General features: G+C 42.6%; 1 protein-coding gene across 2 annotated transcripts in view; it reads left to right on the top strand.

The window, feature by feature from the left end:
• The window catches only part of LOC311145927 (serine/threonine-protein kinase WNK4-like), a gene marked incomplete at its 5' end in the record, with an annotated part of 87,487 nt that overhangs the window by 45,077 nt on the left and 25,199 nt on the right, over positions 1 to 17,211 (top strand). For both annotated transcript variants that reach the window (XM_084182317.1, XM_084182318.1), the window contains 3 exons: positions 5,006 to 5,178; positions 7,169 to 7,389; positions 8,399 to 8,556. In XM_084182317.1, coding sequence (XP_084038443.1) covers positions 5,006 to 5,178; positions 7,169 to 7,389; positions 8,399 to 8,556 — 552 coding nt within the window. The remainder of the gene's footprint in view (positions 1 to 5,005; positions 5,179 to 7,168; positions 7,390 to 8,398; positions 8,557 to 17,211) is intronic.

Genomic DNA, 17,211 nt, shown 5'->3' with positions numbered 1-17,211 from the left:
CTTGTCTGGTAGGGTCGTGTCACTGGGCAGCTCACGGCTGTGCTTCCCTTTGTAGTCTGTAATAGTTTGCATGCTCTGCCACATCTGATTAGTGCCGGAGGCGGTGTAGTACGATTCAATCTTAGTCCTGTATTGAGTCATCCAATTCGTATGCTATTGTACATCCGGGTAAGACGTATGATATTATTCGTCCTCTAATTCGTATGATATTGTACGACCGCTATTCCATTCATAATGTAACCTAACGTAACATAATGTATCATACTAAATGGGGGGATCAGATTTACTTACCAAATCTTACGAATTGCCCTGAGGTCAGGTTAGAGAAAAGGGCATTGGTGTCACTGTGACACAGTGTCAACTCCCTCAGGTTAAAATCAGTGTGTCTTTGAGAAAAAACAGGCTGTTCCTGATAACGATAAAAACTTCCACTCCTTCTAGACAACCACATTATGGCATAGCCTACACACTGTTTTATATAATACTTACAGACTTATTACAATGTACAACATAAGTTACATTTCACACATCTCCACACATCTTCACCTCCCTTTCTCTCCTTCACTCTCTCACATACATTACACATGCACAGGCCGCTCCATGGTGCTGCAATTGTGTTTCTGGTATTACTTTTCTGCTGCAGTCACTACCTCAGTAAAAAAAAGGCATCAACAGTTAAAGGGCTGCTTTTTTCTGCTGCTGTGCCAGGGTTTTTTCTGGATCAAAATGGGGCTTAGGGGGCGGGTGTGTGGCCATGGGCGTGGCCAATGGTCTGGTCACCGACCCGGAAATTCCTGTTGGCCATAGTGACACATTTTTCCATGTGGCAGAGAAAAAATGTTGCTGTTTTAAAGTTAATTTCCTGCCGTTCTACACATTTTGCCATGGCTTATGCTATCTGAGTGACTCAAATATTATAACAAAATCAATGGGGGCCCCATGCCATGACAAAAATACTCCTGAATGCATGATTTGGGGAATTTCTGATTCTCCCTGAATGTCTAGCTTTTATTTTGGTGATAGTTAGTTCTCAAAGATGATCTTATAAAAAAATATAAAGGTCCATTATATTTTCTACATACTTTATATCAGGTTTTAGTCGTTTAAATTTACACTAAAAACGTTTTTCCATATGAAAAATTACTGTTTGGACATAGGCGGCCCGCCAGTACTTTTCTATGCAAAAAAAACCTGTGTGCTCTTGGCATTTTTCTGCCTGAATGTGTTCAACAGCACCGTCATCCAAGAAAAATCTACTGAGAATTCTCCAAAACCCACAGCCACTTACATAAAAGCTGCTGCTTGGACTGATCTCCTGCTAATGATTCAGGCATAGATCCTATATCCACTCTGTATGCATTGACTAAATCCATTCCCCAAAGCTGCTGTTAAGCCAGCAAGCATTCTCCTTAGTATTGGTTCCTTTGGTGGAGATGGACACTAGCCAGGGTCTATAGCCAGGGCACAGGGGCACTTACTGTAAGGCACATTCTCATAGTGCTATTACCTGCCTTGGGCTGAATTCTGACGTTCTCTCATAGCTCCTTGGCACTGTTCTCGTTCTTAAAGATCTTTCCCTCCTAAATCTTGACTTTGTCCTGGTCAAGTTTGGCACAGCAGGACTTGGGTATATTAAACCACAGCTTTGAAAGGCCTAATCAAATGTGAGCAATGTTTTTATTTGAGTTATGGAGCCAGTGAGCTCCCCCCCTCCCTTTCACTTTCAACAGACAATAAAGCTCAGTTTCCTGTTAGATAAGTCATACTCAAACTAGCAGGTCCAGGAATATAGGCAGATAAGACCCAATGTTGTTTGGCAAGTCTGTGGTCAGATCGTCATAGCAGCCCACAAGCTACAGTACACTCTACAACTGATATCTCTATTTGGAGCCAGAACAGTGATTTCACACTATTACAGAAATAGTATTTTCTGATGAATACAGCCATTCATTCTTCTTAGACTGAGACCCAGCATTTTTACAGTACAGTGTTGACGGCCAACTCCATGGAAAACAACTGACAAAAGAGGATCTGTCAATTTCTCCTAAGAAGTGAGCCATCCTCTCTGTATATATAGTGGGGTCCGAAATTATTGACACCCTTGATAAAGATGAGCAATAATTATATTATTTTATACTAATACAATTGCTCAGAGAAAGATATTTGGTTTAACAAGTAATCATTTATTTTCTCAAAAAGTTAGGGGTCAAAATGGTTGACACCCCTAAAGATTCTTATAAATAAAGTAGTCAAAAGTTTAGTATTCCAAACAATGAATACATCAAGCTTGTGACTCTACAAACTTGAATGCATTTGCAGTTAGTTTTGGTTGTGTTTCAGATTATTTTGTGCCCAATAGAAATGAATTGTAAATAATGTATTGTGTCATTTCGGAGTGACTTTTATTATAAATTAGAATAGAATAACACGTCTACATGAATGTGGATGCTACCATGATTACGGATAATCCTGAATGAATCGTGACTAATGATGAGTGAGAAAGTTAGTGTCAAAGATCATACCCCCAAGACATGCTAACCTCTCACCATTACCAATAACATGGGAGGTTAGCATGTCTTGGGGGTGTGATCTTTGACCCTACCTTTTTGAGAAAAAATTATTACTTGTTAAACAAAATCTCTTTCTCTGAGCAATTGTAATAGTATAAAATAATATATTTCTTCCCCAATACTGCTCAGTAATTGAATTATTTATTTTATACAGTTATTATTGCTAATCTTTATCAAGGGTGTCAATAATTTCAGACCCCACTGTAAATAAAGCTTTGAAATATTTTATATAATACGACAGCAGAGCTGTGAATTGCCAGGGACCTCACGATACGATATTATCACAATACTTCGGTACCGATATGTATTGTGATTTTCAAGTTCTCACGACAGTAAATGTATTGCGATTCGATAATGTGATTTTATTGTGATTCGATGTTCCAAACATATTGCTCACCATATGTCTGCTGCAGAGGAACAAGAGAGAGCCATGAGAAAATGAGTTTTGATCAGTCATGGAAATAAAAGAGCTGAAAAAAATTGCCTCCTTATTTTAAAAGAAGATGGAGAACAAGCTATGAAGGAAAATTACTGGAGTTTTGGTGCAGGTACAGCCAACTAGCGCAAAAATAATATTGCGATATTGTCAAAACGATACGATATATCGTCAAAAATAATGTCCAGATATGTAACTGTATCGATTTATTCCCCTTCACTAGTGTAATGCATTAACACCCCTCAAAACACACACACACACACACACACACATACTCTTACACATCATCTTCATGGACTTTGCCGATGGAGCCAGATCAAAGTAGCAGCAAGTCAAAGTACCAGGCTTTTACTAGAATTGATGGCAGAGAGCTAGAGGTGGCAAGTTCACTGCTTCGGATGGCTCCCTACTAAATAATTTCACTGGCTGGTGTTTGATCACCAAATCCATTCCTGGTGTGTTGAAAGAGATCTAGAGAGATGGAGAGAGTGAGATAGAGATATTAAGTGATTGAGTGAGGAGCCTCGCACAGCTGTTTTTTTTATGTGGGATTCATTCCTGGAAGCGGCGACCCAAAAATAGGTTGTCCAGTGAAGGAAGAAATCAACCCCCTGCTCTCTACCCCCATCACCCCTCCATCCCCCCCACCAGCCAGTCATGACCTGCTCCCACTGCCACTCTTACATAAGCTGGGTGTCGTCGTTGGACATCCCTCATCAGCCTGGTTCTCTGTGAACTTAGTCCACAAAATGGCCCTAGTGTGTGCTGTAAACAGGACAGCCCTCATTGAGGTTGACTTTGGTACCCACTTTGCACTGTCACTGTGTGTTAGTGTCACGATGCCCAGGTGCCACATTCTACCAATAGTGCTCCTTGTTGTTGTGAGCTTGGCTCCTGGATCAGGACACTTGACTGAGAATGACAGCTTGGTGTTTGTGGACAGAGCAGGCATACAGTAGGACAGCCTGTGTTCTGAGAGGGACAGCAGAGGGCAGTGAGAACTACTGGCCTGATATCACGGCCTTATTGTTGCGTAATCTTTAGAGTGAGTGTGGACAGTTGGCCTCCTACAGCAGAGAGAGAGAGAGAGAGAGAGAGAGAGAGAGAGAGAGAGAGAGAGAGAGAGAGAGAGAGAGAGAGAGAGAGAGAGAGAGAGAGAGAGAGAGAGAGAGAGAGAGAGAGAGAGAGAGAGAGAGAGAGAGAGAGAGAGAGAGAGAGAGAGAGAGATGTCGCTTTGTACTTAAAAGCACCGGCTGGGCTGTTTTGTAAAAACAATTAAACTACACAACACACCCCATCCAACATTTTGGAAACACAAGCTGCTATATCTCTCTGAAGCAATCACTTTCATTTTCTCTATAATTGATGCATTCATTTCTGGGAACTCTGCTCTTACCCCCTCCAAAAACATTGAAGCTAGTTCTCTAATGGCTTGGTGCCATTAGAGAACTGTTACGCATCAGTGTTTCCAAGCCCCTAGTAGAGTAATGCGTTTCTTATGAGAGGGCTGGGGGTGGCAGGTTTCTGGCTTGGCTCAACTCTTTGGTCTCTGGCGCTGGTAGTCTTTTACGCCTCCTCCCACCACAGGCTGATAATTAAGAGTACTGGCTACTGTATCAATACCGTAATCTATTCACATCTAGATTTTTGTTTACATAGATTTTAAAGCTATATCTGTTCATCTGCAAACAGTATGCAGTGAACTCACATGCATGTGTAACCTTATGCAATGAAACCCAGCCCCCTATAATTACATTGAGGGGCCTAGATACATTTGCAACGTTGCATAGTAGATGACTTAGCATTGGCCTCTACATTGTGTATTATATACTGTATATTTGTGTCTCGTCCATTTAACCTCAAATCTCAATACTTCTGTATATAATAATGTATTCCTCTCTTAATGGTATTTTTATGTCTACTCTATTTTATCTCTATAACCTACTATGTATATAGTCTCACCACTATAATAATGTATTCTCCTCTTCCCTGTCTCCAGACGCGGAGGCTGACGAAGGTGGAGCGCCAGCGTTTCAGTGAGGAGGTGGAGATGCTGAAGGGGCTGCAGCACCCCAATATCGTCCGCTTCTACGACTCCTGGAAGGACAACTGCAAGGGCCACAAGTGCATCCTTCTTGTCACCGAGCTCATGACGTCAGGCACCCTCAAGACGTGAGTTAAAGGGATACCATTTTTATGTATCTGAATCCAGTATGAAGGAAGTTAGAGGTAGTTTCACAAGCCAATGCTAACTAGCTTAGCACAAAGACTGAAAGTATGCTAGCTGTACCCGAAGACTTAAGCTGTGTTCGAATACTTATACTAACCGCATTAACAGTACTATTTGTGACGTAAATTGAGTATGTAGTATGCTTATTGATCATAGTATGGATATAGTTAGTATGCCAAAAGTTCCCAGATGTCGTACTACAGTCGCCAAAATATGAAGTATACAAGCAGTGGACACTATTTCAGTGCTTTTAGGGCCCATAATGCAATTCTTCCGAAAATGGGTGTGGCTTCAACATTTTCAGATTTGAAGAAAATGGCGGAAAATATGCAGCTGAAGTCCGACGAGAGCGGATTCAAATTCATTGCTTTAACTAATTATGACAAATGTTAAGAAAATGTTGAGCAATGTAATAAAGTAATGACTTTTCAAATAAGTTACGTTACACGTTATGTTGGCTGACAATTTATTTCTTACTCTATCCTTATAAACCGCATAGCATATCATTACAGCAGAATGTACCGGTATGTTAGCTAGCTACCTAACGTTAGTTGGCTGCTAATACATCAAACTTGCCAGTGTATGAACTATATGCTATCTAACTACCCAACGTTTATTGACTTGATTATTCACGTCATTCTTAGCTAAGTGGTATAGTCGTTGTGCATTCTCAATGGACATTGTGAATTCGGGTGCGTTCGTAAATTCGCTCTGGCTATCTACTCCGATTTCAGAGCACTCTCGTCTTAGTGTGCCAGAGCGCAGAATAACTGTTTAATTTATGAACGCTCAACACCCGTTGAATATGGCCGGTGTCAGTAAACGTCGGCAAAAAAGCGTCATTAAATTGTTGCCAGCTGCACAGTTACAGTCACCAACGTTCTGGATAACATGAAAACAGCCTAACCAGCTTTGTTAGGGCGAGTAAAATAGTCAGAGTGCAGTGTTCTCTTATTTGTGTCTGGAAGTAGCTAGCAAGCTAGCCAATTTTAGCCAGTTAGCTTGGGTGCTTGACTGCCGTTGTGAGGTCAGAACGCTCGGATCAACCCTACTCCTCGGCCAGAGCGGGCAGTGTGCGCTCTGAACGGTCTGAATTTACGAACAGACAATCTGACAATGCTCTGAATTTACGAACGCCCACGCACTCTGGCACTCCAGATTGAATTTACGAACACACCCGAAGTCGTAAGATGTCTAGCTAGCAATTTGTTATGCTAACAAGCTAGCAAGAGGTTGCATAGCAACAGCATCAACTTCCGGTAGACAGGCGAAGCACTAGTACGCTCAACTGAAAGGATACCTTTCGTTTACAGTATACTAAAATGAACTAATAGTATATAGTATGTAGTATATACTCATTAAGTATGTAGTACACAGTATGTTAATATGGGTATTCGAACACAGCTTTAGTCTTTGTGCTTAGCATTGGCTCACGAAACTACCTTTAACTTCCTTCATACTGGACGCAGATACATAAAAAGGGTATCCACGAGTTCATCTAAGTCTACCCCCACTCCCTGAGTAATAAGCAGATGGGGAAAAGCATGTGCCATTTTCCTACGTCATCTCCTTGTAAAAGGGTGTGCAAAAGACTCAAAAGCAGATATGCTTTCCGTCTGTGTTTTCTGTTCATGTTAGTGTATCTACTCTATTGGCTAACCTTGGTAGAAATGGAGTGTCACTCTCAATTTGAGCATGACAGGAGAAAATTGGTTCCAGAGACAGAGGGAATGGAAAAGGCTACCTCATCCTCAGGCTCTCAGATTCAGTGTGAGCACCCCTGGACCACGGTGCTCTGTAACTTAGTAACACTTGTTGCTTACACTGTTGTACCCCATGGTTCCAATCACTCAGTTGCTTGGACAACAGGGTTGTGGGTTTGAGTCCTGCATGGGCCACACATACAGTACTCTTATCAGCCTCACCCTGCAGGTACCTGAAGAGGTTCAAGGAGATGAAGCTGAAGCTGCTGCAGCGCTGGAGCCACCAGATCCTGAAGGGCCTCCACTTCCTCCACACCCGCACCCCGCCCATCATCCACAGGGACCTCAAGTGTGACAACATCTTCATCACCGGCCCCACAGGCTCCGTCAAGATCGGCGATCTGGGCCTGGCCACACTAAAGAGTGCGTCGTTCGCCAAGAGTGTCATTGGTGAGTCTCCCAACTACCCACAGCCACAGCCACTTCAGCTGAAACTGACGCTCAGCATGATGGGGTGCATCAGGGCTCTATTCTAGACCCTGTGAATATTGAATATTTTTAAAGCGTTCTGTCCCTGCTACTAATGAAGGTTTTAGAGTGAGACCTACGTAATAGCTGAAACCTCATAGAGGATGTTAAAACTTTTTGCCACCTACAACACTTACTATTTGCTCAGGGAGTTTTTTAAATTTATTTTTTACAAAAAACTACAGAGATACAGTATTGTGTGAAACGGTTATTCAATATTTCAATGAATAAATAATTCTCAATTGCTTCCAGTGGCAATCACTCAGTGTCAAACAGAGTCCCAGTCCCACTGCTATCTGTGTGCTGCTGTCCCTTCAGTGTGGTGTGACCTTAAACTGGAGCAACTGTAAATAAAGGCTGCAATGCCATGTTTTAGGCTGGCCGCTGTTTATTTATGTGGCTATGTGTTTATATTTATACTGCCATAGTGCATGATGGCTATTCTTTGTAGTGACGTCAGCACAACTGCCCAAAATGTTCTAATCTATCTCACTGCTATCACAGTGTTTGGTCTCAGTGACTGTTTAATGGTGTGGGTCATCTAAGTCCCATTTGGAAACCTTCAAACCTGCAGACGTTTAACATTTGTTTTACATTATCACGCTCAAATAAGATTTGGTGTTGTATCAATAAATACCTTATCTTTTGATTACCTCCTGCATTGTTTCAGTACCGCATGGATAATGTTTTTCCATTTTAATACACTTGTACTGTAAATGAATACCAGAACAGTTCGTTGCCAATACACATTTTCCCTACTGTATTACAAGGCACACAGTTGGATACTTGTTCCAAAGTGGTCAGAATGAGAATGCATAAGGCCACTGTATTGTGAAGTGTAACTGCAGTTGTCAGTGAAGTAGGATAACATTTTGCTCCATTCTCATAACCACTGTACCATTATACTCCCCCCCCCCTCCCCTCTCCGTAGGGACTCCTGAATTCATGGCTCCAGAGATGTATGAGGAGAGGTATGATGAGGCGGTGGACGTCTATGCCTTTGGGATGTGCATGCTGGAGATGACCACGTCTGAGTACCCCTACTCTGAGTGCCAGAACGCTGCCCAGATCTACCGTAAAGTCACCAGCGTGAGTGGTGGATTTCTCTGTCTCTGGTGGATTCTGTGTTTCCAGTCCATGTTGTTCAGTTTGTCTGTTGTTTCGCTAGATGTCGCTCAGATCTGAAGAGAAATGTGGCCATCTTGCTGGTTGCAGTTTGACAGCACCACTTGTTCAGTGTAGTGCTGCTTGCCTCTGGGAAGAAGTAAGCAGGAAAGAGGCATTCAAAGGGCGTGCAACATGTGGATCATCATCTCTTGTTCCTTTCAACTAACTGCAGGAAATTGCCTCCTGCTGTTCTCTCTTTCTCTATCTCCCCCCTCTGTCTTTCTTTTGAAGTTGCTTGTTATGCATCACTAATGTGACACAAATAGAGACTCTCAATTACATACTCTCAATTGAGCATTTTGTGGGTCTCTCTCCATTGTGAATGCCACCTACGTTCTCACTTCCATCCCATCCGGTCTCCTAAAATAGAAACCCTCCCCTTGTACCCAACCCTGTTAGCTCTGTTTCTGAGTGTTTATCAGACCGCTAATGGTAATCTACCGTCTCTCATCTCTATCCAATGTCGCTGTGACATTTCTCCTCAGCAGAGTCAATTACAGGGTCTCTGTGGAGCTATAATGGTATTTACCAAATGGACGTCTCTCTTTCACTGCTGTAATCAGCAGTTGCACCATAACGACCAGATTTGGAAGAGCTGAAGGGCTCGGAATTGATTGCTAATTACTGGAATTGGAATTATGCCTTAAGTCTTTTACTTGTCGGAGAACGAGGTCCACATGCAGGAATGGGAACGTCTCCACAATGCTGGATTGACTCCACTCCACAATTCTGGATTTCTTTGTGGTAATTTGGCCAAAAAACTGAAATCCCAAAGGACCAAGCACATCGTGGATTAATTTACATACAGCTCTTCCAACGTGATTGACGCACTAAAAACCCACGTGCTAGCTGTGTGTGTGTGTGTGTGTGTGTGTGTGTGAGAGAGAGCACATTACAGCCCTGGAACAACACAATCAGTATTTTAGTGCTAGAGTCCAAATGAGTGTTATAGCGTCGAGGAAGCAAGGCTCTCACTCCGTTATGGGTTTTCTGCCAAAAGCAGTTCACCAGCCAGCTTCTGTATTCAGACGTTCTCCAGCCAGCCTCTGTATTCAGACGTTCTCCAGCCAGTCTCTGTATTGAGACGTTCTCCAGCCAGCCTCTGTATTCAGACTTACATGCTTACTTACTGTTGTTTCTTATTTGTGTTGACCTCAGCAGATAAGGACCTCCATGCTTCGTTCATACCACAGTTCTAATTCAGCCATGGGGCTTGACCTATAGAGGAAATGAATAGCAGATTATTATTGAGACTACGGCAAATCGCCACCATTCTCCCCCTACACTTAGCCACTGTCTGACGTCATTTTATGACAATGTCTGTGTCCTCAAATTATCTTGTTCCCTTTCTCAGAGCTATATATTTATGCTATGGTAGGAGAGCTGTATATCTTTGTTAACCTGATGGTGAAAGAGGAACTAAATGGTCTATTGGTGGAATGATATCACTGTCGTGTTTAGTAGCCTTCACCAACAGGACAAACAGTGGAGATTATATATGACTCGTGTGATGTAAGATACGTTTCCCCTGTGCTGTGTGACGTGTGAGATGAGACATTATACGGTGTCCATGACCATCCATCTGCACAGAAAGACCTATTTGTTTTTCCTTCAGGTGAGCTACATTGTCTTTTCGAGTAGGCGTAAAAGCTTTGTCCTCCCTCATTCCTGTGTGCGTGTGTGTGTGTTTTGCATCTGTGTGAGTGTGTATTGTATATGCGTTTGTGCATTCTCAGACACATTTGTTGAAATGTTTGTGTGTTTGTGTGTGTGTATTTGTGTCTGTGTATACGTGTATCTGCATGAACATGTGTGTGGGCGGCGGAATGACGCCAGTGTGTGGGTGCACAAAAGCCAAGACAATGCCCCCAAACCAAGTAACTTTCAAAAATAACATTCAAGAATCAGCCAAGTTAGAGTAAATCCTTTAGCCAATACACTACAGCAAATTAACTTGGACAGTAACACTGACTTCTCTGGAAGTTCACTGGGTTGAAGTGAGCTCTTACAGAAGCAGAACATTACTGAGTGCATCAGCTGACAAGGGGTTGCCGCCGCTGCAACAGGACATTGATACGGTGAGCAGAACTGGCCCAGCATCACTCTTCAAAGCCGTCTCTGTGCTGTGGTCTGACTGAGTGTGTGAAAAGACAGACACAGCCTTGTGACCAAGGCGTTAGTGGATGCCCGCTGCGCCTCTTAAAATGCATGTACTTGCAGTTTACTGCTGTGTATCTATGGAGGTTACTGGCCTGTTAAATGTGGTCATAAAATCTATTATTGTAAGGTGGTCCTCATAAGAATGTACTCTAATTGGCTAAAGATATGTACCTGTAAAGTCACCTAGGGACGTCCTAGGATAGGATATCTGGTTCCAGCTATATACAGTACAGTACCAATTTGATACACAGGACCTTCCCTAGGACAACAGTACTAAGGCAGGTGTTTAAAGAGGTATACTCAAGGAGTGGCATACAGGTTACAGTAATCCTTTCTGGAGGGAATCCCAATTTTAACGGTTAATGTACACAAACTTAAGTCACTCACTGAAGTAATGTTTTCTTTCCAGATTTGCTCCTTTGTTATCTTGAAAAAGAGGCATGTATTGACTGTGTACTATCTACTCGATAATAGATACACGCTCGTCGAACAGCTCATTCCAAAATCATAGGCTTTAATATGGAGTTGGTCCCCCTTTTGCTGCTATAACATCCTCCACTCTTCTGGGAAGGCTTTCCACTAGAGGTTGGAACATTGCTATGGGGACTTGCTTCCATTCAGCCACGAGCATTAGTGAGGTTGGGCACTGATATTGGGCGATTAGGCCTGGTTCGCAGTGGCTTTCCAATTCATCCCAAAGGTGTTCGATGGGGTTGAGGTCAGGGTTCTGTGCAGGCCAGTCAAGTTCTTCCACACCGATCTTGACAAACCATTTCTGTATGGACCCAAACCATGAAAAACAGCCCCAGACCATTATTCCTCCTCCACCTAACTTTACAGTTGCCACTATGCATTCGGGCAGGTAGCGTTCTCCTGGCATCCGCCAAACCCAGAGTTGTCCGTCAGACTGCTAGATGGTGAAGCGTTCCAGAGTCCAATGATGGCGAGCTTTACACCACTCCAGCCGACGCTTGGCATTGCTTATGGTGATCTTAGGCTTATGTGCAGCTGCTCGGCCATGGAAACCCATTTCATGAAGCTCCCAATGAATAGTTATTGTGCTGACGTTACTTCCAGAAGCAGTTTGGAACTCGGTAGTGAGTGTTGCAACCGAGGACAGACGATTGTTACGCGCTTCAGCACTCGGCGTCCCGTTCTGTGAGCTTGTGTGGCCTACCACTTCGCGGCTGAGCCGTTGTTGCTCCTAGATGTTTCCACTTCACAATAACAGCACTTACAGTTGACCGGGGCAGCTCTAGAAGGGCAGAAATTCGATGAACTGACTTGTTGGAAAGGTGGCATCCTATGACGGTGCCACGTTGAAAGTCACTGAGCTCTTCAGGAAGGCCATTCTACTGCCAATGTTTGTCTATGGAGATCGCATGGTTTTGTGCTCAATTTTATACACCTGTCAGCAACGGGTGTGGCTGAAATAGCTGAATCCACTAATTTAAAGGGGTGTCCACATACTTTTGTATATATAGTGTATATTCATTAAATGTGCAGAATACAGAATATTATACATTTCCATTGATCCTACCAACAACCTCAACACATTTGTGATTTCACATGGTAAGGAGAAAATTGCGTTCTAGGATTCTAGGAATTCCAGGAACATTCGTCATTCCCCCACACAACATATTACCATTAAACAAGAGGTCTCCAGGGTTAAATGAAGCCTTCAAAGAACAGGAGTTCCTGGCAGCTTAGCAGAGTGTGTAGTTACCATGGCTACCAGCTCTCTAACCCTCCCTCCTCTATCAATTGTCCAATGAGTAACAAATTACTGAATGGTGAGTGATGAATCTTGTTGAATCAAATGAGTAGATCTCAAGCACCATTGAGCCATTCATTCACCTTTCTGGAACAATTGCTAACCTTCACATATTTCAGTAGTTCTGTGTGGTATGGTGACATTTACGTCACAGTATTGGGAGGTGCGATTGAAAGTCATCGCCTGAAGCCCCATACCTAAGCTCACAGTCTTCATTGAGTGGCAGTCCATTGAGTGGCAATCATATTGTTTTCAACATGGGGTCCAACTATGGGGTGAACAAGGTCTTACCATGCCTTGATACAGAGGGGTTGGGTTAAATGTGGAAAACACATTTCAGTTGAATGCATTCAGTTGTACAACTGACTAGGTATCCCCCTTTCCCCTTTCCCCTTATTGAACATGATCTGACTCCATACAATGACATCTTGAGAGCCAATTAAAGGCAATGGGAGAGTCAGACTAATCAGTACATTGCCAATTAACTACCTGCCACCCACACAACCAAAACCCTGCTGTGCTGCTATGGGGGTACATTGCCTGTTTCCCTTTCTAGTGAGAGAGTGTGGGTGTGAGGGAGAAGACACCCCTGGCCATGCCCTCTCTACCACCATAATGTGTTTGGACCCCAGGAAGAGTAGCTGCTGCCTTGGCAACAGCTAATGGGGATCCCTAATAAATACAAATACAAAATACAAAGACCCCTCTCAAAGAGAAAAATAATAAGAGTGTGAAAAACAAACATAGAAGGAGCTCTCTCTCTCTGTCTATCTCTCAGTCTCTCTCTCTCTCTGTCTATCTCTCTGTCTATCTCTCTGTCTCTCTCTCTCTCTCTCTCTCTGTCTATCTCTCTGTCTATCTCTCTCTCTCTCTCTGTCTCTCTCTCTGTCTCACTGTCCCTCTCTGTCTATCTCTCTGTCTGTCTCTCTGTCTATCTCTCTGTCTCTCTCTCTGTCTGTCTATCTCTCTCTCTCTCTCTGTCTCTCTCTCTGTCTCACTGTCTCTCTCTGTCTCTCTCTCTGTCTCACTGTCTCTCTCTGTCTCTCTCTCCGTCTCACTGTCTCTCTCTGTCTCTCTCTCTGTCTCTCTCTGTCTCGCTCTCTTTTTCTCTCTCTCTCTCTCTCTCTCTGGCTAATAAATAAACAACAAAATGTACATGGATGATGGTTACATTATGTATTACTTGTAAGTTATATGCAATATAAATATTTCAAGGAATTAATGGTCATGGGATGTCCCTCAGGCAATTGTACATATCTGGCAGTAATATTTGTGGTTTCTCCCTCAACCAGAATAATTCCCAGCTTTATGTTATTAGTAAATGCACAGAAGTTGGGAATTGTTACATACGTTTCCCTGACTCTGGTTTCAATTATGGTTCAACTCTAGTTTCGGCCTAAGCACCACTAGCATTATACCCTTTTTTACAGTTTTTCTCCATTGGTTTGGCTCATTTCTTGAAACAGAAATTACATTCTCAAAACTACATGGACAAACCTCCAAACCACTTGGCAATTGTTCACAACAGAATTGAATTTCTCATTCATTTCATCAAATTGCAAATGTCTAAGTACATGTCTCAATGTCTCAGTACATCTTTGCAAATGATTAAGTACAGGTAGCCTACATTTAGCACAATTTCCAAGTGAATAGATCTTGTTGATCTAAACTGATTGTTGATTCTCAGTCTAATGGTTGTTCGCTCCAAAACGTGTCAGCGTCATTTCATTGTATAAGTCATCACATGCACAATAGTCTGTTCAATTGTCAAAATTAGTCAAGAACATAATACCATGAATACCATATATGAATCCCTTGGAACATTTGATAAATTTATTACAGCAATTGACAGTCAGGTGAAACTAGAACTTGACTAACGAAGGAGGAGTTTCACACATCTCAGATGACCAATCAAACAGTATGTTTAGTTACCTGACAGGTGCTGTCCATGACTGTGAATGCTGCCAAACATGTATGTAAAGAGCTTGACCATGCAGGACCAGTACAATTTCTGAACATGGAGGCACCTGGCCAAGTAAATGAACAAGGGCAACTGCCTGCTCGAGGAAGAGGAAGAAGAAGAGGAGGAGGAGGAGTAAGGGTGCGTGGTGGTGGAATAGGGGGAAGAGGCCGAGGAGCACGAAGACACCATGCTGTCCCGGATGAAATTCGGGCCACAATTATAGACCATGTCATCAACCATGGCCTCACAATGGCGGAGGCAGGTCGCCGAGTGCAGCCTAATGTGCCTCGCTCAACAGTCTCCTCCATCATCCAAACCTTTCGCAGGGAAAACAGGTATGTAGTCAGTCAATGATGGAATTATATGTTGTATAGGACAGGACACTGTGCATAGAGCAAGAAATATATTTATTTACATATTTACCTATTCATTTAGTGTGTGTGTGTGATAGGCCTACAGTAATATCTTACCTCAATGGGATGTTATGATACTAAAAATGACAAGAAAAACATTGGAGAAAATAAACTATGGAATAGTTTATTTTCTACAGTATTGATGATACAGTTTACAGTAGTATTCCAGTCACTGTGCAGTGATGCATTAGAATTGTGGTAAAGTTACTGTAAGTAAAACAACAATACAATTACATAGGTAACTCATTCTGTAAGGAATACATAAGGTATACATTACGAATGGAGTGTTGTCCTTTGACTTCTATATCTAGGATTGGACGACAACCTTGCACAGGTGGCAGAGGAAAACTTCTCAATGAACAACAAGAACAAGAGATCTGTAACATGGTGATGGCAAATAATGCCATCACATTGAGACAGATCCGCGCTGCAATCCTACAAGACAATGCCATATTCCAAAATGTCAACTCTATAAGCATCTCCACAATAGACCGGATATTGAAGAAGCATCAGATGACAATGAAGCAAATTTACAGGGTACCATTTGAGAGGAACTCTGATAGAGTGAAAGAGCTGCGGTACCAGTATGTACATGTAAGTCAGTTACTGGTTGTCCATCATTATAACATTTTTACAATTAAGCAGTGGTTCCCAAACTTTTTTGGCTTCAGTACCCACTTTACCTGATTTGTGTATCCAGGTAATCCAGGTATGGAAGTATTTGATTTATCTGACTTCAACATTTCGCCTAAAAACTGCAGCTTACTGTATGATGCAATTATCATTATAATCCTTATTTTGAAGAATATAACATACAATAAGAAAAGGGGTCAAAGAGCTGCAATTAGTGCCTCCCATGTAAATCTATCTAATACTGTGGGTTTTACTGTAACATTTCAGTAAGTCTAGTCATTGATGATTTCCCCCCTCCCCTTTCTGTCAAATACCCCCTGTAGTACCTCTGCATAGGGGTACATGTACCCCAGGTTTGGAACCACTGGAGTAGTGGCCAGTAGTATATTGAACTTGTGGAGAACATAGAACATTCCTATGTAATTGTCTGTAACTGTAGTGTATGACTCTTCTGTATGACTGATTTGATGTTTTCTTTTTTTACGCTATTGTAGAGAATAATGGCATTGGAAGGAAACGAGACCCATCACATCCTCGTGTTTGTGGATGAAGCTGGCTTCAACCTGGCCAAGGGCCGAAGACGTGGCCGTAATATTATTGGCCACCGGGCCATGGTGGATGTCCCAGGCCAGCGAGGGGGCAATATAACTATGTGTGCTGCCATATCGGAGAATGGTGTGGCCACTCACATCCCCAGTCTTGGCCCATACAATACACAGAAGCTCCTCATCTTCTTGGACCGCCTTCATGTTGATTTGATCCCTGAAAATGAGAGCGGTCTCGTAGGGCCTCACCTACCACAATATGTCATTGTATGGGACAATGTGAATTTCCACCGTGGCCCGCTCATCAGGGCCTGGTTCACTACTCATCCAAGGATGGTCATGGTGTTCCTACCACCTTACTCTCCTTTCCTCAATCCTATTGAGGAGTATTTCTCCGCTTGGAGGTGGAGAGTGTATGAGCATCGGGCTCAAGATCAGAGGTCCCTGCTCCATGCAATGGACGCTGCGTGTGAGGATATTACAGGAGATCAGTGTAGGGGATGGTTGCGACATGCACGCCGTTTCTTCCCTCGTTGCATCGCAAGGGAGAATATACGCTGTGATGTGGACGAGAATCTGTGGCCAGACAGACAGCAGCGTGTGGATGGCCAGGAGGGTGAGGACAGCGACCAGTGAAGAACTGTTAGTTGTGAAACTCCAGCTTTATTTACAGCACTGTAGGCTGCATATAATTTTCATTGTTTTTTGTTTGTGTGTTTATATTACAGTATATTATGCTGTATACATTTTCTTTTTACTCTGATGTATGGAAGTTACTTTATGTGTGTGAATGATAATGGTTACAATTTCCTTGGCAGTATGAGTGCAATGTGTGATGTCAAACCTTGGAGGCTACTCTTACCCTAAAATCCTATTTATTTTTTTCAGTTTTATACACAATTGTATTCTGTTAGCTAGACAAAAAACAGTACAGTAACCATTGTCAATGAAGGACTGGGCTAAGACTGAAAGGTGGACATGAGGGATATTTCAATGGTCCTCTGCCATAGTGACAAAACATCTAAACATTTTGACTTGCAGTGCTTACACAATGCCAAAGGGACGAAGCATTTTGGGGGCACTGACTGT

This window comes from Coregonus lavaretus, assembly GCF_964263955.1.
Source record: "Coregonus lavaretus genome assembly, chromosome: 2".
NCBI lineage: Eukaryota > Metazoa > Chordata > Actinopteri > Salmoniformes > Salmonidae > Coregonus > Coregonus lavaretus.
Note: the sequence above shows the minus strand (reverse complement) of the source record. Positions and strands in the feature narration are given on the sequence as shown.